At 43.6% G+C, this 23,608-nt stretch overlaps 1 protein-coding gene across 1 annotated transcript; it reads right to left on the bottom strand.

Moving 5' to 3' along the window:
• Positions 1–2,597: 2,597 nt before the first annotated feature.
• Positions 2,598–23,155, bottom strand: LOC120031435 (leukocyte receptor cluster member 8 homolog). The gene is made up of 15 exons (XM_038977186.1): positions 22,866–23,155; positions 18,352–18,493; positions 14,681–14,836; positions 14,312–14,395; positions 12,148–12,589; positions 11,856–12,012; positions 11,427–11,597; positions 10,575–10,820; positions 10,196–10,360; positions 9,520–9,811; positions 9,321–9,422; positions 9,138–9,206; positions 8,880–9,009; positions 8,552–8,759; positions 2,598–8,432 (listed from the first exon to the last, which is right to left on the bottom strand). The coding sequence occupies exons 1-15, from the start codon at positions 22,904–22,906 to the stop codon at positions 8,270–8,272; spliced, it is 2,568 nt and encodes an 855-aa protein (XP_038833114.1). The 5' UTR covers positions 22,907–23,155; the 3' UTR covers positions 2,598–8,269.
• Positions 23,156–23,608: the final 453 nt, after the last annotated feature.

Raw genomic sequence — 23,608 nt, 5'->3', positions numbered from 1 at the left:
TACTTCTGCTGTCCTCTTCTCTATTTTCCCAACAGCATTTCTCCTTTATTTTCCCCTAAATTGTCCTTTTTCTAGGTTAATCTTTCCTCTTGCTGTCTTCTATTTACACAATATTTATTTTTCTTTTCCCAACTTCTGTTTCTGAATTTTATTCCACTTTTCCTCTGCTACTGATATTCTGCAATTCTTTCCTCTTTGTTTCAGATGTACTCTTTCTTTCTAATCTCTCCTTTTGCTTTTTACACACTGTCCTCTTCGCTGTCTTGTAGTCATCTAGCTGTGCCACTTTTACATTTCTTGTCTTTGATCATTTCTGTAATTCTGCTTTGCTCTACACTTTGGTATATACTTTCTCTATTAACATGAACTATTTCTGTATACTAACATTACAACCTCCTGATTCTTTTACCTGACTTGTGAGTTCTATCTTTCTGTTTGCTTTAAGCTAGAACTCATTTCCAATTTCTTCTTTTTCTGTTTTCTGTCATTTATTTTGCTTTCCTATTTTAAAGTTTTCTAAATGTTCTGTCCATCTTCTTTTCTTTCTCCTTTGTCATTGCTTTCCTTCACTTTACTGTGCTGTCTATTTCTTCTATTTTTTGTTTCTCTATTACATCTTCTTTTCCTCTGCTCTCTCTGTCCCTCTTCAGGTCCTCCTCTTTCCCTCTGCTCCTCTCTGTCCCACTTCAGGTCCAAATCTTTCCCTCTGCTCCTCTTTGTCCCTCCTCTTTCCCTCTGCTCCTCTCTGTCCCTCTTTCGGTCCTCCTCTTTCCCTCTGCTCATTTCTGACCCTCTTTAGGTCCTCCTCTTTCCCTCTGCTCCCCTCTTTCCCTCTACTCATCTCTGACCCTCTTCAGGTCCTCCTCTTTCCCTCTGCTCCTCTCTGTCCCTCTTTCGGTCCTCCTCTTTCCCTCAGCTCATCTCTGACCCTCTTTAGGTCCTCCTCTTTCCCTCTGCTCCTCTCTGTCCCTCTTTCGGTCCTCCTCTTTCCCTTTGCTCATTTCTGACCCTCTTTAGGTCCTCCTCTTTCCCTCTGCTCCCCTCTTTCCCTCTACTCATCTCTGACCCTCTTCAGGTCCTCCTCTTTCCCTCTGCTCCTCTCTGTCCCTCTTTCGGTCCTCCTCTTTCCCTCAGCTCATCTCTGTCCCTCTTCAGGTCCTCCTCTTTCCCTCTGCTCCTCTCTGTCCCTCTTTCGGTCCTCCTCTTTCCCTCAGCTCATCTCTGACCCTCTTTAGGTCCTCCTCTTTCCCTCTGCTCATCTCTGTCCCTCTTCAGGTCCTCCTCTTTCCCTCTGCTCATCTCTGACCCTCTTCAGGTCCTCCTCTTTCCCTCTGCTCCTCTCTGACCCTCTTCAGGTCCTCCTCTTTCCCTCTGCTCCTCTCTGACCCTCTTCAGGTCCTCCTCTTTCCCTCTGCTCCTCTCTAGGTCCTCCTCTGCTCCTATCAGGTCCTCCTCTTTCCCTCTGCTCCTCTCTGTTCCTCTTTAGGTTCTCCTCTGCTCCTCTCTATCCCTCTTCAGGTCCTCCTCTTTCCCTCTGCTCCTCTCTGACACACTTTAGGTTTTCCTCTTTCCCTCTGACCCTAATTAGGTCCTCCTCTTTCAGCTTTGTATTTAGTTCTTTAACTGCTGTTTTTCTTCTTTATTCACCTGTTCTGAATGCTTTCCTGTCTTCTGAGCTCCTGTGAAAAACTGCTTTCATCTTCCCTCTCCTCTCATGTTCTATGCCCCTTGCTTTCATTTTTCTCTTGTACCTGCTTTTGTAACGGATGTGAAATGGCTAGCTAGTTAGCGGGTACGCGCTAGTAGCGTTTCAATCAGTTACGTCACTTGCTCTGAAACCTAGATGTAGGGTTTCCCCTTGCTCTGCAAGGGCCGCGGCTTTTGTGGAGCGATGGGTAACGACGCTTCGTGGGTGTCAGTTGTTGATGTGTGCAGAGGGTCCCTGGTTCGCGCCCGTGTCGGGGCGAGGGGACGGTTTAAAGTTATACTGTTACACTTTCACATCTGTCACCTTTTATTCCTGTGTGCTTTTCTCTTCCTAGAACTTATTTTCCTTCATTATGAACTTACACATCTGAAGAGATGAATCTTGAAGAATTTCCTCTCCACCTATCTGTAGTTCTCTAGAAGACATGAGGATTTCTATTGCTATTCTGTGGTTTGTAGCTTTAGTGCTTGTTGCTTCTTCAGCCTACTCAATTTCCTCTTCATTATTTTGCATGCCTTTTCCAACTGCTCTCTGGTCATGCTGTGAGCTATTTTTTACTTCGGCCATTCTTTTGACATTTAATATTGTTCCTTGAATTTAAGTTCAGTGCCAATCCCTAGAAACAGTGCAATCATGTTGATCAGTGACATGATAGCTATAATTTCAGGACTTAGATTGAAATCAATCTCACTGAACTGTCCCTGTAATATGATTGATTGTCCATTGCTGTCTGTTTGGATTTTTTTAATTTTAAATAATAAATGCCTTTAACAATGTTCAGTTTCAGTAGTCTTCTGGGTTTGATACAATATCAATCTTGAGCAGCAATTTTTACATTGATTAAGTAGAAGTGCAACGTGTCATTTCTGTAACTCAAGACAAACAATACTTATTTCTAAACTTTTATTTTATTAGGTTCAAGAAAAAAATACATATGTACACAGTATTTACAAAACGGGAGTATTTCATTTCAAATACAATCCAGGGAGGGTTGAGACTGGGGAGGAGGGATATTTTGCAAGTATATCCTTTAGTTCCAGCTAGCTGCAACAAACCACCTGAGCAGCGTAGAAGCAATACTTACTACTGAGAATGGATAGTTACTCAGCAACAATAGTCACTAGCAAACAGATACTCAACATGAAGAGGGTGGAGAAAGGAGATGATAGAAGGGACACATGCAGGTAAGAGAGAAAAGGAGCAACAGAACAAATCCACTAAAGACAGTGAAGAATTAAAAATGAACTGATGCATCAGGCTGAAGTAAGAAAAGGGAATTGTTCAAGTGCAGTCTAATAGGACATATGGAGGCAGGAGTTACACATTGATGAAGTTCAAGAGGAAAAAACAAACCCACAGGTGTCAGAAGGAACAGTTGAAAGAGTAAGAGAAGGAGCAGCACATTTTAAAAAGGAGAAGCATTGTTAGTTAAATGGAAATGTACAGTTAAACTGTCATTGAACAGATTTTTTTTATCAGAACTAAAGCATCAATGTGAGATATGAGAGGTTCTGCGTTGTTAAACATCTGACCAGGAGATAGCACGCTACATGAACTTGACTTCACTGTTGAAGAGGTGTCTGAAATCAACAGAGACAAGACAGAAAAGCATCCTGTTTAGGAAAGGTACAGAGCAACATTCTGATATGGGAGCCAACTACTACCGGACTAATCAAAACTGACAAGAATGTGGCCAAATATAAGCAGATAAGAAAAAAAATATCTAGAATGGAATAGAGTATTTTCCTTGATATAATGGAAATTGTATGCTGTATGTCCAGATCCATTTCAAATCCCAAAAAGTAGTTTACATGCTAGAGATACTTATGAATGTGTTTCCAAGTTAAAATAACTCCCATTGTATTACGACAAATACCAAATGCGGGCAAATTAATTTACAGGTAGACCACATGAGGCAGCTGACAAAATGCATCGAGGTTAGACACGCCAAAAATTCACTGACAAAAAAAGGTTGCCTTACCAAATATTGATCTGTACTTGAGAAGTTGACATAATGACAAAGCAATTTCTAGGGAACACCCTGGTTATGAAAAACAAGAACGCATGCAAATGTTTCTGGACAAACAGTATACATTAACACATGATGGTTTAGAGGTATAGGCCTTCCTAACTATAGACAGATTTCTGGCAAACCTTCCTAACTATAGATTGTTTCTGGCAAACTAGAGGGGGAGAAAATCTGACATTGAATATTTTCTTGATTCAAGTTAAGAATAGTCAAATAAAATACATTCAAAAGACTTGACTAAAACAATTGAAGTCAGGCTCCCATGTATAAGACAACACAACATTTCAGGTCATATTGACAAAATGGCTTGAACTTGAGTTGGCAGTATCAAGTCTTCCATTTCTCACACTTTTCCCTCTCTCCAGCTTGCTTCTGGAGGCTGGGAGGTGGTGCTCTTTTCACATTCCTTTTGCTCCTGTAATGCAGTACTGCAAGAAGAAAAATAAGAGAAAAGGACTGGTGAAGGGAGTGGGGAAAAGTAAAGATGGACAGAGGATAGGAAGATGAGGAGAGAAGGGACAAGTTGAGTCATGAGTACAACTTCTGAAATTAATGACCGAAGTGACCCGAAACAAGAGCACATATCACACAAAATAGTGCCAGTCAAATGAAAAAGGTATCTATAAATGGGTAGAAGGGTTGCTGAAAAGACTGATCACTCATCCAGACATTCATATTGAAACTGATCCTGCAGTCATGTCATATAAATCTCTCTCTCTCACAGGCTCTCAATCCAATCATTAAGAATATTAATAACATAATGACGGTACCATATTGATATGTTACCATATCAAAACACTGACTCACACCAGCCAAGTCACTGTTAATCTGAAACAGGTCTGGGTTTGCTCTTTGACAAACTACTTCCAAAGAAATTGACAAACGGGAGACTTGAGCAACACAAACACACACAGTAACAGTTTGTTTCTTGGCTGATGGGAGTGCAGTGCCTTCAACCAAACCTTTCTCTTGCCATCAGGATGTTGTGTGGTGGTTTTAGTACATTACTTATCTCTTAGGCAGTGATATTCAAACCTTTTCAGCAGGGACACCATTTTTTCCACCAGAATTTCTGGGGACAATTTTTTTTGGCCGGAAGAATTTCCAAACCCACTGACACCCTTTAAAAAATATATACCTTCAATTCATTACATGTTCATCTCATCGAAATTAAAATAAACCAATAAATACATTTACTCAATAAAAATGGATTTTTCAAATTATTTTTCTCAAAAACATTTCTATATTGTCCCATACAGTATGACCTATGAATGTTTTCGCATTTCCCTCATGGGTCACGATGCTGACTTTGAATACCACTGCTCTAAGGGGTTCATGAGTACAGATAGCCAGAAAGGTTGAGATGACAGAAATGCATTAAATAAAATCTAAAAAGAAAAATGGGTTTACAGAAGATGAGCATTTTAAAAAATGAGTAAGAAATGAAAGTGGTCAACCAAGTGTGCATATCTAAGGGAAATTTGGCAAGAAAAATATTTGGTTTATACAGCAAATATCCCATTTTCAATCCCCGTAAAAGCCCAAAATATAAACCTTCTGTCCTGCACACTTATTGAATAAGCGGCCAAAAATATAGGGTAGAAATCACGCCAGTGTTTGCACTACAAAAAAGCAGTTACTATTAATTCCCCATTTAAATCCACGGCAATATCAAAAACAGGCAATGTATTCCAAATCATCCAACTTTTTAGATTTGTAATTATAATTTACATATTCACATCAATTGTCTTAAAGAATTAAGTGTTTATTACCCATATCTAAAATGCTTCAGCTTCTCATTCACCATATACGTTTCTGTCAAAATTACACTTGCCCTGGTAAACATAAAACATATCAAAATTACCAATGAATAATTACTGAGAAGAAAAAAGGCCAACTGAATCCACAACCATGTACATTAGATACTGACACATCTACTCTATGGATGAGCACACAGGACATTTGTTACAGCACAGACTTCTGTTCATCCTGAAAGTAGAGTCCTATCTTGTATATAGCCTCATTAGTTTTTTTTATTGTCTTACCAAATCCCTTTTATTTATATAATTTGTCTTACTTTTTAACTCTGCATTGTTGGGAAAGGGCTCGTAGGTAAGCATTTCAGCCTGAACCTGTTGTATTCAGCGCATGTGACAAATAAATTTGATATCTCCGCAATGGCACTGAACTCACTAAAATACCTCAATCTTTGATGTGAATTGAGTTAATACTCTTTAAGGTCATGCCTGAAAACAACAATATGCTGATATTAGATCAACTGATATCACAAACTCATGTTCCATTTCTAGGTTCTATTTATGTATTGCCAATTATGTTGATTTACAATTAACTCTCCACACTAGTCTCCTCGCTTCAGATCTTATCAAGAGTATACACAGGGATGTAGCCTAATGTATAACTGCTGGATAGGACCCCAAAATAACTACTCTACAATCCTTCACTCTCACCTGCCTTTACTGAAAACCAAAATGTCTGCAATGGGGTTTTAAAAATATCACATGGTGATTTCTTAGCGTTAAATATATAAGCAGATTATTTGATTACAAACATTTGATAAGCAGAGTCTTGTATGCTTTAGCCGTCAACATTAATGTCCTAAATTAATGTTTTGTGGCAGAATGGCAATTTTCAATTGAGGAGTTACACAAATTCAGGTTTAAAAGGTATCTATCTGCACCTGCATAATTTGACAGTTTGGCTTCACCATTGTCTTGCAAATTAGGGGTGTTCCCCAAGGGTTAATACTGGCAACCTTCATTTTATATCACAATTTCAGACACACTATCACGTGGATGGAATTTAAGCAATTACCATAGACTTGATATCATACACCTTAACCCAAACCAATGGTTAGTGTTTGTGAATGAGCCAATAGTGAATACCAGGTGGTCTTTGCTGTGCTGTCATCCACCTCCTTCCAGCACACCAAGAGTCCTTTTTCTTACCAGCCATACATACATACTCAGCCTTATTGAACGGAGTGTGGAGCATACAAACCCAGACGTTGCCACCATCTGCACAGACAGCGATCTCATCTCCGTATGGCGGAACTGATCCAGCCACCATATTTGAAGGTGGAGACTTTGCACCATCTTGATGGAGCTGACTTCTTCCTGTGTGGTGGGAGTGCTTGACGACTGCTATTCCATGCTGCTGAGGGGGCTGTTGATCGGCTAACTCAGGAAACACCACAGGTTCGCTCAGAGCCTCAACTTGGTTATTTGGTACTCTTAAGGGGTGGGAGACTGCCTCCTTGTCTGCTCTCAGGGGATAGATGGACTATAGGTGGATATCCTGCCTCCTGGACACATACAGAGGGATTGCAGAGGCCATTCTTGGTAAAGATTAGGGGACTGTATCCACCATCACACTTTATAAGTCAATGCCTACCAGAAGGGACTGGACGCCAGGCTTGGAGATCTACTATATTAGAGAGCAGATATAACTGGGATGTAAACTTTGTGGTCAAACTTTGGTGAACTCTGGGTGACGACTGTTGAATGGTGAAGCAGGGGATTGTGGGTAGCAGACAACTGTGGGGTAAGGATGGATGTGGCCAACCTGGGCAAGGAGCCAATCAGAACCTTCAGATTTCTCAGTCAATACCTTTCAGGGGTGACAAGTGTGCAGGGCTAGGCAGGAACAGGAAGTGGGGGTAACTTTCCCCACCTGATTGCCAATCGTAGACAGCTTGGGGGAGGGGGGGGGGGGGGGGCAGGACATACAAACCACCATCTCCTCCTCTCCCGGATTGGACGCTGGATCACGAAGGCTTCCTGAAAGCAGCAAAGGGCTAGCACAGTCTCTAGAGCTGAACACCTGAACAGACAAACCTCTTCTCTGGTTGATGGTTTGGTTTTGGAGTGGATGAGCAGCCTGCTGGATGAGGGCTTGAGGGATGACTTTAGCTCATTTCGTTTCCATCTCTCTCTTGGGTTCTCAAGTCTTGTCTTCGCATGAGTTTGAGGCTGTTGACTTGAGGGAAGGAAAAACATAACAGAACACTGTTAGCTTAAAACTTCTGAGAGCGATAGTGGAAGGGAGACCTTGAGGCTACGCTGTTCCCTGATCTGTGTGAGTTGGCGCTTGATCTTCAGGTCTTAACTTGAACTAATGCCTAACATCATCTGTTCGTCATAAAAACGTTCTAAGTCGAAGGTATAATTAATATCTTGAGCTGATCAGAGATGTGGGGCTAAGCTATTCTAAATGTATTTGATGTGCAGCATGTATGCAGATAATCTCCCCCACTCTTGTTATACAGTCCATATCTGTGAGTACAGCGCATCTGTGGGTGGGATCCTCACTGAATTTCAGCCTTAAGTGATTTAGTGCGCCCTAGTGCATATCTCCCTCTTTCTACAGGACTAAATTGTAGTTTCAGTTTAACTACTAGTCTCCCTCCTGAAGTGTAGTGCAGAAGAACTGTAGGGTACATTCCTGACCCTGTCTATCTCTCAGTATCTCCCTTTAGTGTGCTTTCCCCCCTCCCTGGTAAACCCCCCACCCCCTCAGGAGGCTGCCAGACAGGCTGAGCTGGTTTTGCAGTCTATCTTGCTGGGGTCAGAGGGGAAGAAGGTGACCCCCAGGCCTGTGAGGAAGGCCATGCAAGAGTCTAAACAAAGGAAGCCCAGACTGGACTGCACATACTCCACCGGCAAGTCTGGTCTGAATCTGGGAAAACAGAGGGGGAGAGGCAATTTAAAGTTGGACCATTTCTATCCTACATACAACTACGTAAAATGACGAATTGTTAGGAACCATGGAGTTTGGATGAAAGGCCTCTGACGTACGTTTTGAATAAGGCCCTGAGAGCGATCATCCTCTCCCTCTCTACAAACTTGTCTATGAGGTAGGATGCCATGCGTGGGGCTCTCCGGTAGAGCTGGAAAAACCGGTGGAAGTTTCCCAGAGCCCAGGCGGCGCGGAGGGAGAGAGCGTGGGAGACACACTCATCCGCCCGCAGCGCCGCAGTCAGGTACACCAGCTCAGTCGTGATGTCTGTGTGTGGGGGGCAAACACGCAACCAAGAAAATCAGGACATTAAGCTCAATTCTATGCGAGCCAAATTCCAATGCAGAAATATGATTGATGAGGAATATCAGGCAGGTGGTAAGTTACCTCCAGAGTTTTTAGTGAAGATATAGTAGAGTAGTCTGTAAGCAGTGAACTCCCCTATGTTCTCTGACGGGTTGTCCTTATACAGGGCCTTCAGCTGCATCTGGCACTGGTTGAACTCTGCGTGGTCGCCCTGGTAACAACCCAAACGTTCAGAGAAGAATGCACATCTAGTACGACACCGCACCTTTAAACTCATACGACGCCTGACGTCAAATACAAGGTAGCAAAGGGGGACAATGTATGGAGAGGACCTCTCACCTTTTCCAGAGCGATGCGTGCATGGCACTCGTATACTTCCACTGTGAACTCTGTACGAACTCCTTGGACCTGAAATGAGAAGAGAGACGCCTCCTGTTTTCATATCCTCATACAATAGGACTCAAATACCGAGATAAGACAAAGTGCCTGTTTGACAAAACTAAAGAGGACATGTAAACTGACTGTGAGGTCCTGTCGTATGGACTTCATCTGTTCACAGGCGTAGGGGTAGTCCTGACGGGTCTTCCAGTGGGCCTTCACGGCCAACAGAGACTTCCTCAGCACCTTGCCAGAGACAGGAGATTTGGAGACGAGCATCACTACATCTGAACGGAGGCCTCAAATAAGGATCCTCTCATTCCACGTGACAGGCGATACTCACAGATACGGGACGCACGGTGGCAGGGTCGGGGGCACAGGTGAGTCTCAGGTAGATCTTGGTGATCTCTTGGCAGGTGCCCACGATGGGGCAGTCGTCCCAGCTCAGGTCCTCCTTGGGCAGCTCCAGGTTGTTGATGGACAGCACCAGGGGCTCTGAGCGCATCTTGGTGTTGTGGAAGCGTGCCGCTCGGCTTTGTTTCTTGGCCTCCCGGTGGGGGTCGTGGAAGTCCAGGCCGGCGTTCCCACCTTTCCTCTTCTTGCCCAGGACGGTGGAGTTAGCGTCATCCATGTTTCTGAGAAGAGAAGCCGAAATGTGATCAGCACAATGAGAATCAGGGAAAGGTGAATATTAGTTTGTGGGTGGGTCAAGGCAAATGACTTGAAAGAAGATATCACCCAAAACTAGCTTTTGGTATTTGTTTCATTAGTCCATTGTTGATATAGTCCCAGAATGTTTTGCATGTCAGCAATCAAGTTTTCAAGATGTATCACTTTCAAAATACAGCCGGTATGACGCATTTTGTCCGCATTTTGCAGTTTGGCATAACATGATGCAAAATGCATAATTCCGGCTACATTTCTGTATTTTGAAAGTTGTATATCTTGAAAACTTGATTGCTGACATGCAAAACATTTCGGCTAGAATTTTTCCTTGAGGCCAAAACATGCCTGTTTACCTCCGTCCTCTGTTGCCTCTTCCGCCCCTTCCTCGTCCCCTCTCTCCACCCCCTCTGCCTCGGTCCCTGTCGCCCCCACGGCCACGCCCTCCTTTCTGGTTGCGCCGGGGAAGCTGGGTTCGGAGGTCACTGGACATGCTGCTGTCCGACTGGGACTCAGAGTCACTGGAAGAGGAGAAGGAACAGGACATTACAACATAAAACTACCCAGCATACTTTCTCTCTTTAGAGTGGCTATCATTATACTATATTAAGGGGAATATTTGACCTATAACAAAGCAGGTTGGGACAAATAATACACCTGGCCAATTATGAAAAAAATATGAAAAAATTAAAATCACTGGACTAACCCAAAACATACAAACACAACGTCTCTCACCTGCGTCTGTGTCTCTGGCCATTGCGGTCCCTGTGTCGGCTGTGGGAGGGAGAGGGGGAGCGAGAGGAGGAGCCTGAGGAGCTGGATGAGGGGCTTCTCTGGGAGAAGACGTTCCTGTAGTGCCCCACCCTGGCCCCACCACCCCTGCCACGCGTAGCCCCACCTGTAACCCCACCACGACCCACAGAACTCTCCAGAGTCCTCTGGGTGGGTACAGCCTCCCAGCGAGACTGCTTGGCCTTCAGTCTGGACGGAGAGAGAGGAGAGAAGGGATTAGGATGACTAGCACCTCTTGATAGGGCTTAGGCAGAAATGAGGTATTTGGTCTCCGAAAGGGGATTCGGGCAAAGTTCGGCGGGCGGTGAAACATCGGGCAAGTTCGGCGGACGGCGAAACATCGGGCTAAGTTCGGCGAAACATCGGGCTAAGTTCGGCGAAACATCGGGCTAAGTTCGGCGAAACATCGGGCTAAGTTCGGCGAAACATCGGGCTAAGTTCGGCGAAACATCGGGCTAAGTTCGGCGGACGGTGAAACATCGGGCTTAGCTCGGCGTACGGTGAAACATCAGGCTAAGTTCCTAGACAGTGAAACATCAGGCTAAGTTCCTAGACGGTGAAACATCAGGCTAAGTTCCTAGACGGTGAAACATCAGGCTAAGTTCCAAGACAGTGAAACATCAGGCTATGTTCCAAGACAGTGAAACATCAGGCTATGTTCCAAGACAGTGAAACATCAGGCTAAGTTCCAAGACAGTGAAACATCAGGCTAAGTTCCAAGACAGTGAAACATCAGGCTAAGTTCCAAGACAGTGAAACATCAGGCTAAGTTCCAAGAACAACTGCTCCACTCACTCAGGCAGAGGCTCGCGGTCCCAGTCGATGGTGTAGGCAGACCCATCCTGTAGTCTTTTCTGTAGGACCTCCTTCAGCCCCTTTTCGGTGCGGTCCTTGTCCTCCTCATTCTCACAGGCTGTGAAGCAGCGCTGAACATACTCCTTCATCGCCTGGGGCCAGTCCTGGGGCCTGAGGGAATCATTTTTATAATCAGCATCGCAACAGTAAATCAGGGGGAAAGGAAACTGGTTTGGGAGTACTAGGTCAATTTGAAGTGACTAATTATTAGTTTGAGAAAGCGGGACATGGTACTTCTGAAATCTATTGGATGCAGATTTTAAACCCCTGTCATCTTCTGATCATGAGTAGAGATACGTCATTCTTCCCCAGTAGGTATTAAGGATAGTAAAGACAGATTATTGGTGTCATTAGTAGCTGTCTCCTCACCGTGTCTGGGCACCGCCAGGTGCAGCAGGAGCAGCAGCTGGGGAGGAAGGAGTAGCAGCCAATCCGGTGAGTTGTTCCCCAGGAGGGAAACTCTGATTGGTCATGACGTAGGGTCGCTTGGGAATGTTGAACTTCATCGCACCTGCTCCAGGTGCCTCTGTGGAAGACAATAAAGAAGGCATTGAAACAAAGACAATAACACCAAGTGATGGGAAACAAACACAAAGACAAGCTGACAGAAAAAAATATGCTTGAGATACCTGAACACACACACACAACTCAATACCCTCACGTTTCATGCGGTGCCAGAGCTGCTGTCCTTGTTGCTGTGGCTGTTGTTGTTGTTGATGGTTCTTGTTTTTGTTGGCCTCTCCTCTCCCAGCTCCTGGTCCATACTGACCCTGTCCTTGTTGCTGGTGTTGGTTGTTATTCTGCTGCTGCTGGTACGAGTTCTGAGTGTGGTAGCTCTGCCCATAGCTGGGCCTGCCCTGGTTGTGGTTGTAACCTCTCATCTGATTGGGGTCGTTGTTGGGGTAGGGCATGGGGTTGTAGGAGTTCTGCCCTGGAGGAAGGGGGTACTGGGAGTTGGGAGGGATGGCTGGGGGAGGGGGGGGTGGGGGCTGCTCAGAGCTGGTGGGGCTCTGGGGGGGTGGTTGAGGGGCAGCAGGAGGAGGGGGTTGTGGCTGAGAGGGGTAGCTGGAGGACTGGTCATCCATCACGGGCAGGGATGGAGGCTGGGAAGGTAGGGACAAATAATAGATGGGGGAAAAGAAACTTGTGAAAGAAAGATAATAAACTGCAGAGATTCCAAAAACTTCAAACTGAGAATATCTCAGACTTCAGCTCCAGACATATTCTTAGTGGGAGGATTACATTATGCTGAGCCGCGAGGCACCGGGTAAAGGCCCGTTATGTCATCGGTCGAAAGCGGGGAGGAGCGTCCTTCTCAAACTGAACAGTCATCTGTGCCCCTTCTCAAACCGAACAGTCATCTGTGCCCCTTCTCAAACCGAACAGTCATCTGTGCCCCTTCTCAAACCGAACAGTCATCTGTGCCCCTTCTCAAACCGAACAGTCATCTGTGCCCCTTCTCAAACCGAACAGTCATCTGTGCCCCTTCTCAAACCGAACAGTCATCTGTGCCCCTTCTCAAACCGAACAGTCATCTGTGCCCCTTCTCAAACCGAACAGTCATCTGTGCCCCTTCTCAAACCGAACAGTCATCTGTGCCCCTTCTCAAACCGAACAGTCATCTGTGCCCCTTCTCAAACCGAACAGTCATCTGTGCCCCTTCTCAAACCGAACAGTCATCTGTGCCCCTTCTCTTTTTTTCTCTAAATTTTACCCCCTTTTCTCCCCAATTTTCGTGGTATCCAATCGCTAGTAATTACTATCTTGTCTCATCGCTACAACTCCCGTACGGGCTCGGGAGAGACGAAGGTCGAAAGCCATGCGTCCTCCGAAGCACAACCCAACCTAGCCGCACTGCTTCTTTAACACAGCGCGCCTCCAACCCGGAAGCCAGCCGCACCAATGTGTCGGAGGAAACACCGTGCACCTGGCCCCCTTGGTTAGCGCGCACTGCGCCCGGCCCGCCACAGGAGTCGCTGGAGCGCGATGAGACAAGGATATCCCTACCGGCCAAACCCACCCTAACCCGGACGACGCTAGCCCAATTGTGCGTCGCCCCACGGACCTCCCGGTCGCGGCCGGCTGCGACAGAGCCTGGGCGCGAACCCAGAGACTCTGGTGGCGCAGTTAGCACTGCGATGCAGTGCCCTAGACCACTGCGCCACCCGGGAGGCATCTGTGCCCCTTCTCAAACCGAACAGTCATCTGTGCCCCTTCTCAAACCGAACAGTCATCTGTGCCCCTTCTCAAACCGAACAGTCATCTGTGCCCCTTCTCAAACCGAACAGTCATCTGTGCCCCTTCTCAAACCGAACAGTCATCTGTGCCCCTTCTCAAACCGAACAGTCATCTGTGCCCCTTCTCAAACCGAACAGTCATCTGTGCCCCTTCTCAAACCGAACAGTCATCTGTGCCCCTTCTCAAACCGAACAGTCATCTGTGCCCCTTCTCAAACCGAACAGTCATCTGTGCCCCTTCTCAAACCGAACAGTAATCTGTGCCACTCAGTCATTTTGTCAACAAGGCAGCATGACACATTGACCAATCAACAGTGTAGGGTTGTACCTGACAGTGTGAGATAATTAGGGACGCTTGTCAGGGAAGAAATAGAACATTATTCAAATGCCAGTCATCAATAACATCTTAATTCATACGTTTGATTCCTGGCGCGCTTCTGTCCGGAAACAGAAAGTCATTTTTACACAAACGCCTGGCATTGGGGACTCATTTAGTCAATGATTCATAAACTGCAATAGAGGAAGAGTGAAGTAAACTGAAAACTTGATTGATTTAAGTAGCAACAGTAGCAGTTTTCTGATGGTTACCTGTTCAGTTGGAGTGGTGGGAGAGGGGTAAGGTCCTGGAGGTACACCATACTGGCCCTGAGGAGGATAGCCACCACCACCATACTGGAGAATCAGAGGAAAACACACTTCAAATATGGTACTGGCTTGGCTTCAACAAATGGTTTTATGTTGTGTATTCTGTCGGTGTATCATGTGTTAACAGTTCATCGTTTTTTTAGTCGCAAAGTGCCGGTTTTGTAATGTGTAGGCTAAATCGAACAATTCCAATTCCTTATCTAAATGCTATAGTGCATAAAGCCGGCATCAGTGTCGGGATATCATTACCAAGGACTATTATCATTACAGTTCATCTGAAATGTAGAGGGTGCGGAGGATATGTACACGTACGGGGCCCGGCGCCATGGGGTAGTAGTAATTGTAGGGGTAGGTGTACCCAGGATACGGCTGCTGCTGGTTCTGTTGGTACCACTGTTGGTAGTACTGCTGCTGTTGCTGCTGCTGTATGGCTGTGGACTCAGTTACTGCAGGCTGAAACTGACCCGCCTGGAAACAAAACAGACAACTACTAAGTGATGAGATCAAATCCGAACGAAAGCCTACTCGTCCATTTGAATCATATTCGGGTAAAAAGCCAGGAAGACCTGGGCCCGTATCCACAAAGCCTCAGAGTAGGAGTGCTGATCTAGCACCAGTTTAGCCTTTTAGAATCCTAATCAATAAGACTACATACACAGGTTGGGACCTGATCCTAGATCTGCACTCTTACTTTGAGACGCTTTGTGGATACGAGCCCAGATCAGACAGTTGTATGTCTGTGTCAGGAAGGAAAATATGGTCCATGCTGTACAGCTCGTCAAGTTAAGATAACTGTTGAGGTAATATATGATATCCAATAACAAGCGCCTTTGAGATTAAAGCCGGGTCAACACCACACAATTTTGGCTCCGATTTAGCTGTCCCAAACAAGTTTTTGAGATTGGAGATAAAATCTCCATGTCATTGCCTACTCGGGGCCCGTGGCCGTCACCGTCGTTTAATGTGAGCGGGTCAGAGACTCAATCTGAGGGTTACTGATCTCGTCTTTGAGCAATCCCAGACGTCCCGATATTTTCCAGCATGTTTGATTTTATCGGACCCAAATCTGCAAAGGTCTTGTAGTGTGAGATGTGCAACGACAAGTTGAGAACGATGCTCAGCAATAGCCAATGAGAGCTCGCCAGAGAAGCCAGTGAGATGACTCTCGAGCAGGAGCGATGACTACTACTAGTATGTGTTTGTACTTGCCTTTAACCAAAGCGTCAAATTGTTAACGCTCTGAAGCTCACAAGCAATGTTATTTAATTCAAAACGCAAGCTAGATATTTCAAATTTGTATGGGAAGCGTGAATGACAAAACGTTTTTCAGGCTGCTTTGAGCCACAGTTCGTAGCTACGTTAAATGTAATCACATGATTGTTATTTTGGCAAGACAGCATGGTAAGGAGAATCCTCACGACCAGGTCAACAATCTTGTAGTGCACCACTACGTTGGCAAGACAAAAAGAACTACAGGAAAGACAGCCATTTAATGTTAGAGGCTCAGCGATGTTAGGATTTTGAAAGTCGTGTAGTGTCCACCCAACTTTTTTTTTTAAAGGCACTGTTACTATGCCAATAATTGCAACAATTAGACCAGCATTTCATTTAAAAATGGGGTCACGGGAAAAACTCAAGTAAAAAAAAAAGTTCTTAGTTCATAGAACCGGCGTTACATCAGCAACATTCAGTAGCTGCTAGATGGGGTTGTAATAAACTGAGCAGCTTCGTTTTTTTTACTATAAATATGTCTCTCTTTTGGAATGGTTTAAGCTGCAAAATATTATGGCCCCATCACTGAAACAGAAGACTCAGGAACATGTGTGTATTCTGTTTCACTCTACAATGCCCACAAGTCACGCAGAACTCATTAGAACAGAATGGACGAACAGGCACTAAATCAGACTTGGGGAAAAAGAACATCACTAGTTAGATTTCCATCCAATTGGCAACAGATTTTAATGCGAATATTCTAAAATCCACAAAGAAAATATGCTAATTTTCCCTCCAGTGGTGTGTTTCAACCAAACTGACTTGGAGAAATCTGTGCTTTATGACAGTGCACACAAAATGTAATTTTTCGCTTAAGTTTTCATGTATCTAATAAAAATGAAACGTTCAGTGTGTTTTCATTGCATCTTCAACTCTACCGATAGTTTTTGTTAACTCGAAATGACACAACGACAAGGTTCCAGTTTAACAAAGTTTACTGTACCGTATGAACACACTCAAAGGTAGCCATTACACTCAAGGCTAGGTCCATCGACAACCAGACTCCCTGCGCAGGCGCACTCTTGACTGAGTGATAGCCCCGTAATAACAGAAATATAGGGATACTTAAAACATGAGCTTAACAAGTTGTCACAAACTGTTGCGTTAAATAGCACATTTTCCTATTCTGGTCTTGGCACATGCACTCTAGCCAACAGCTTGCAGATACAGTGCGGGTAAACTGTGCAGGTAGGATAGTCTACATTATTATGGATATTTGTATTTGGCAAACAGCAGTCAAGCATCGATCATGTCACCAGAATAAGACCCTCGATATTTACTGTAAAGGAGCATCAAGCTCATAGTGTGCACTTTCATAATTTACTTCATCTGTAGCCTAATAAACTGCATGGTTTCCTGAGTTGTAGTGGGCGGACCACACACCATATCATTGCGTGACTAAGTTGTCAACATATGATTGGCCAACAAGCTTATTTGACACATCAAATAGTGTTATTTGACACGCAAAGACCCAAACGGCTTTCCATAGTATGATAAATCCTGGTTGAGAATGAAACGACTGAACAACAAAACAGCACCGCAAGTGAAAGAAATAGGTTTTGATTATGTTTTACTGGTAATGGGGACATAGGTAAATGCCAACAAAATACATTTTTGGTCAGTTTGGTGTGTGTGTGTAACCTTTATTTAACTAGGCAAGTCAGTTAAGAACAAATTCTTATTTACAATGACGGCCTACCACGGACGACACTGGGCCAATTGTGCGCCGCCCTATGCGACTCCCAATTACGGCCGGATGTGATACAGCCTGGATTCGAACCAGGGACTGTAGTGATGCCTCTTGCACTGAGATGCCGTGCCTTAGACCGCTGCGTCCATGTGTGTGTGTTAACTATTTAACTGTACTAGAATGCTTAAAAGGCCGCAAAAATGTTAAACATCGGTTATCAGTATCGTTTTTTTTGGCAAGGAAAATATCAGATATCAGTATTGGCCAAAAATGTCATATCGGTGCATCACTAATTAAAAGCTTATTTGACTCGTCAAATAGTGTCATTTGACGTGCATCTTTTTTGACACGCAAAGACCCAAACGGTGTTCCATAGTACGTTGTGAAGCTAATAGCAGTGACGCTATTACTGTGTAACTCCGGTAGGGCAACATGTGTACCGGTGCTCGACCAGTCGGCGAAAGCCAACATCACCCACGACAGAGAACAGTTGACTGTCAAGGGCAATGAATTCCATTATCTTGGCGTAAATGGATTTCGCCTTTCAGTTCTCTCTCTGAAATGTTCTTACTCTTTCAAATGACTGCTGGACTCGTTGACTGCTCGATCCACACCAGCAGACATTGTGGGCTAGGCATCGGGCCGATACCGATGTTGCCATTTTTAGCTAATAACATCCGATTCCGATATGTTCACCAATATATCGTGCATCCCTAGTCAAAAGTACTGTCAGACTGATTTGTAATAAACTGTCATAGCCCTAATTAAATTAAGTGAACATTTGCCTTTGATGACATAACTTTTTTTACATGGTTGGGTGGCATTTTTATATATATCAAAATGGGGTCGCGGACCAAAACAGTTTAGGAACCCCTGAATTAGACGAACAGAACTGCCATCTGCCAGATATGAAACAACTTCCTAAGCAGAATTTCACTTCATTATCGTAGGTAACGTGCCTTACAGTAAGTGAACAAATGCATCCAAGAAGCAAAACACAGACACATAAGCAAACACAAACCTGTGCTGTGGTCCGGTTGGCCTGAGCGGTCTTGGTGGCGCTCTGGGTCTTGCTGATGGAGGCCAGTGCCTGTCTGGCCTTCTCCCACTCTGGGTTTTCCGAGACTGTCTGGCCCTCTGGACCTGCTGCTGCGCCATACGACCTACAACAGACAGGAGACACGTGACTGTCAGTCATTCAGCATGGAAACCAAACAAATGTCTGATACATTTAACATGACCAAGTTTTAGGTTTGTTAACTTAGAAGATACTACCACCAAACCAGCAATATTTACAGCACACCAATTCTCTAATCAAGAGATAAGATTGATTATTTTTGGAAATGTGTAACTACACCGAACAAAAAAATAAACTCAACAATTTCAAAGCTTTTACTGAGTTAGTTCATAAAGGAAATATATTTTTTATTTAACCAGGAAAAGCCCATTGAGACCTAGAGTCTCTTTTTCAAGGGAGACCTGGCCAGGAAGGCAACAACAACCAATACATTACAGAATTAAAACATACAACAATACAATGCAACATGATCCAGCCTTAAAATGCATTTACACTCCTCTCTAACAGTCTCCCATCAAAATGTAAAATTCGTTCAGTGGCTCTAACTTATCTAGATGAAGCATGGATTGTAGACTATTTAATGCCTCTGGTGCACAAGACGATATGGCAGTCTTGCCAAATACTGTAAATGTCCTGGGGACTTTTAGTAGCAACCACCTAGCAGGCCGGGTATGGTAACCGCTGGTTAACTTCTTATGGATGGGGGGCAGTATTGAGTAGCTTGGATGAATAAGGTGCCCAGAGTAAACTGCCTGCTACTCAGGCCCAGAAGCTAAGATATGCATATTATTAGTAGATTTGGATAGAAAACACTCTGAAGTTTCTAAAACTGTTTGAATGATGTCTGTGAGTATAACAGAACTCATATGGCAGGCAAAAACCTGAGAAAAAATCCAACCAGGAAGTGGGAAATCTGAGGTGTGTAGGTTTTCAAGTCTTTGCCTATCCAAGATAGTGTAAATTTGGCCCGATTGCACTTCTTAAGGCCTCCACTAGATGTCAACAGTCTTTAGAACCTTGTTTCAGGCTTCTACTGTGAAGGGGGAGCGAATGAGAGCTGTTTGACTAAGAGGTCTGGCAGAATGCCATGAGCTAAATCATGCGCGCGGCCGTGAGAGCGAGCTGCGTTACTTTTCATTTCTAATGACAAAGGAATTGTCCGGTTGAAACATTATTGAAGATTTATGTTAAAAACATCCTAAAGATTGATTCTATACATCGTTTGACATGTTTCTACGAACTGTAATATAACTTTTTTGACTTTGTCTGGACTAAATGCCTGCGCCTCGTGAACTTGGATTTGTGAACTAAACGCAAACAAAAAGGAGGTATATTTGGACATAAACGATGGACTTTATCGAACAAAATAAACAGTTGTGTTACTGGGATTCCTGGGAGTGCATTCCGATGAAGATCATCAAAGGTAAGTGAATATTTACAATGCTATTTCTGACTTCTGATGACTCCACAACATGGCGGGTATCTGTATGGCTTGTTTTGGTGCCTGAGCGCTGTACGCAGATTATTGCATGGTGTGCTTTTTCCGTAAATCTTTTTTTATTTTTATTTATCTGACACAGCGGTTGCATTAAGGAGAAGTATATCTTTAATTCCATGCATAACACTTGTATTTTCATCAACATTTATGATGAGTATTTCTGTAAATTGATGTGGCTCTCTGCAAAATCACTGGATGTTTTGGAAGCAAAACATGACTGAACATAACGTGCCAATGTAAAATTAGATTTTTGGATATAAATATGAACTTTATTGAAAAAAACATACATGTATTGTGTAACATGAAGTCCTATGAGTGTCATCTGATGAAGATCATCAAAGGTTAGTGATTAATTTTATCTCTATTTCTGCTTTTTGTGACTCCTCTCTTTGGCTGGAAAAATGGCTGTGCTTTTCTGTGACTAGGTGCTGACCTAACATAATCGCATGGTATGCTTTCGTCGTAAAGCCTTTTTGAAATCGGACACTGTGGTGGGATTAACAAGTTTATCTTTAAAATGGTGCATAATAATTGTATGTTTGAGGAATTTTAATTATGAGATTTCTGTTGTTTGAATTTGGCGCCCTGCACTTGCACTGGCTGTTGTCAAATCGATTTCATCCAAGAAGTTAAGAGAATGTCAAGAGTGTGCAAAGCCGTCATCAAGGCAAAGGGTGGCTACTTCGAAGAAACTCAAATAAAATATATTTTGATTTGTTTTACACGTTTTTGGTTAGTACATGATTTCATGTGTGTTATTTCACAGTTAATGTCTTCATTATTATTCATCGCTGTAGAAAATAGTAAAAATAAAGAAAACCCTTGAATGTGTAGGTGTGTCCAGACTTTTGACTGGTACTGTATGACTATCTGCATATAGATGCAACTTTGTTGGTTGCATCCCATTTCCCAGATGATTAATAAAAATTGAGAACACCACAAGCTAAAACGGAACTCAGCAGCTAAATTGAAATAAATGTATTAGGTCCTAATCTATGGATTTCACATGACTGGGAATACAGATACGCATCTGTTGGGGTCACAGACACCTTAAAAAAAGGCATGGATCAGAAAACCAGTAAGTATCTGGTGTGCACAGTATTTGCCTCATGCAGCGCAACACATCTCCTTTGCAGAGATCAGGCTGTTGATTATGGCCTGTGGAATGTTGTCCCACTCCTCTTCAATGGCTGTGCTAAGTTGCGGTATATTGGCTGGAACCGGAACACGGTCATACACGTCAACCCAGAGCATCCCAAACATGCTTAATGGGTGACATGTCTGGTAAGTATACAGGCAATGTAAGAACTGGGACATTTTCAGCTTCCAGGAATTGTGTATAGACCCTTGCGACATGGGGCTGTACATTATCATGCTGAAACATGAGGTGATGGTGGCGGATGAATGGCACGACAATGGGCCGCAGGATGTCGTCATGGTATCTGTGTGCATCGAAACAGTCATCGATAAAAAGCAATTGCGTTCGTTGTCCGTAGCTTATGCCTGCTCATACCACAACTCCACCGCTACAATGGGGCACTCTGTTCACAACACTGACACCAGCAAATCACTTGCCCAAATGACACCATAAAAATAGATGAGCTTCCCTGAAACAGTTTCTGACAGTTTGTGCAAGCCCAGTTTTATCAGCTGTCCGGGTGGCTGTTCTCAGACGATACTGCAGACGAAGAAGATGGATGCGGAGATCCTGGGCTGGCATGGTTACACGTGGTGTGCGTTTGTGAGAAAGTTGGACTTACTGCCAAATTCTCTAAAACGACATTGGAGGTTGCTTATGGTAAAGAAATAAACATTAAATTCCATGGAAACAGCTCTGGTGGACATTCCCTCAAAACATGACACCTGTGGCATTGTGTTGTGTGACAAAACGGCACATTTTAGTGGCCTTTTATTGTCCCCAGCACAAGGTGCACCTGTGTAATGATCATGCTGTTTAATCAGCTTCTTGATATGCCACACCTGTCAGGTGGATGGATTATCTTGGCAAAGGCAAAATGATGACTAACAGATGCAATTTTTGCACAACATTTTAGATAAATAAGCTTTATGCGCATATGGAAAATTTCTAGCTCATCAAACCAACACTTTACATGTTGCATTCATATTTTTGCTAAGTGTATATGAATATATTTTAGTAAGGTAACATGTTTAATGAGCATCTCAGTTGCTTGAGCATGGCCCTGCACACACATAAAATTCAAAGCCTGCTATTTCTGTGGCCCCTAAATAAAATGGGACATTCTCATTGATGGGAAATAAATGTGTCTGTTAGTAGAGAGTATGTTGAGGGAATCTCAAAATAAGAGTGCTTTGACTCCACATAAAGAATAGCAAGAACCCCTGCTAGTACAGAATAAAACAGTCATCGCCTTGCCCTGCCTATATTTAAGAGACAGTAACTTTTCTGACAACTAGCTAGACCATTTCCAAATCTTATAGAAGTGATTCAATGACAAGTTAGAGAATACTGCCCAAGCCTTGAGAGAGTAGCTCAACTGCCCGGTCCGGAATCAACCCATTAGCCCTATTACACCCTATTCGTAGACATGAAAATCGTGTTGATACTAGAAGTTGTTGTGACCCGGCCTGGAAGATAACGTTAACTTAGTGAGAGTCTTGGATTGATGTTACTAGGTTACTGGACTGTGACCCAGATAGTTATGATAGACAAGGTAATTAGCTACGTACTGCATAGTTGGTGGTGTTTGCTAGTACAGAAGCCTAGCCGATACGAAGCTGCAGGAAAGTAGGAGTTAACTAACGTTAACTTACTGGCTAGTTAGCGTTAGCTACGTTAACGGAACGAGAAGAACTCTGCGAATCGCAGGCTTTCTTCGGACGTTATTAAATGTCAATGTCTAGCTAGAATACAGGTCAAAATAAAGTGAGAACATATTCGAAAGCTCGATATGTTAAACTTGATAATTTTAGGTCTTACCAGTTAGCAGCTGGAGCTGTCTGGGTCGTATTCGCCGCCATTTTACCACCGAGATAACTAGCTAGCTACAGTACCAATCTAATTGTCGTCAGCCAGAAGACCCTAACGTAAACAAGAACAAATAAATCACAATATACAAGGAAAGTTGGTCTTTTACACTACCATCCACTACTTCTCAACAAGACCGTCTTTAAATTGAAGAAAAAAACACACTATAAAGCAATATCTAAATGTCGAATAATGCCATTTTCACAAGAACAACCGTAGCTGAAATGGCTCTTCAACTGAAAAACAAAATGGCAGTTCCATTAGATATGGAACGTATGCCTCGCTTTCCGTTTCCTTTGCCTCGCCTCCTCTCATTGGAGGAAAATACATACCTACTTTGTTCCTAGATTTCAACGTTTTGCCTTCTCATTATCACTACTGCTACTACTTGCGTAATAAAGTTATTGTTGTTAAACACCGTAACGCTTCGAACACACCGACTGTGTATTTGCGTTTCGATACACCAGATGTACATTCATTTCCAATGAAACGCTGCATTTGCCTTGCAGCATTGCGTTGCAGAGGCAGTTGCAGTGCGTTCTGTGTGGTGCATACGTTCGATAAATCGAACGTATGCATCAAATTGTATGAGTGGACTTGACAGAAAGTAGCAAAATATGAATGTAGATTTTTTTTTTGCACATATTCAGTAAAAATTTGGGATTACATAAAAACAGTTTGATTGCATAATTTCT

This window comes from Salvelinus namaycush, chromosome 37, assembly GCF_016432855.1.
Source record: "Salvelinus namaycush isolate Seneca chromosome 37, SaNama_1.0, whole genome shotgun sequence".
Classification (NCBI taxonomy): domain Eukaryota; kingdom Metazoa; phylum Chordata; class Actinopteri; order Salmoniformes; family Salmonidae; genus Salvelinus; species Salvelinus namaycush.
The sequence above is the reverse complement of the archived record's forward strand: the minus strand, read 5'-3'. Positions and strand labels throughout refer to the sequence as shown.

Excerpts from the sequence above, each read along its gene's own strand:
- LOC120031435 (XM_038977186.1), bottom strand. The coding sequence starts at position 22,906 with ATGGCGGCGAATACGACCCAGACAGCTCCAGCTGCTAACTG. Across the intron at positions 18,494-22,865 it reads ACAGCTCCAGCTGCTAACTG|GTCGTATGGCGCAGCAGCAG; the intron begins GTAAGACCTAAA and ends TGTCTGTTGTAG. Across the intron at positions 8,760-8,879 it reads CTTCACTAAAAACTCTGGAG|ACATCACGACTGAGCTGGTG; the intron begins GTAACTTACCAC and ends CCCCACACACAG.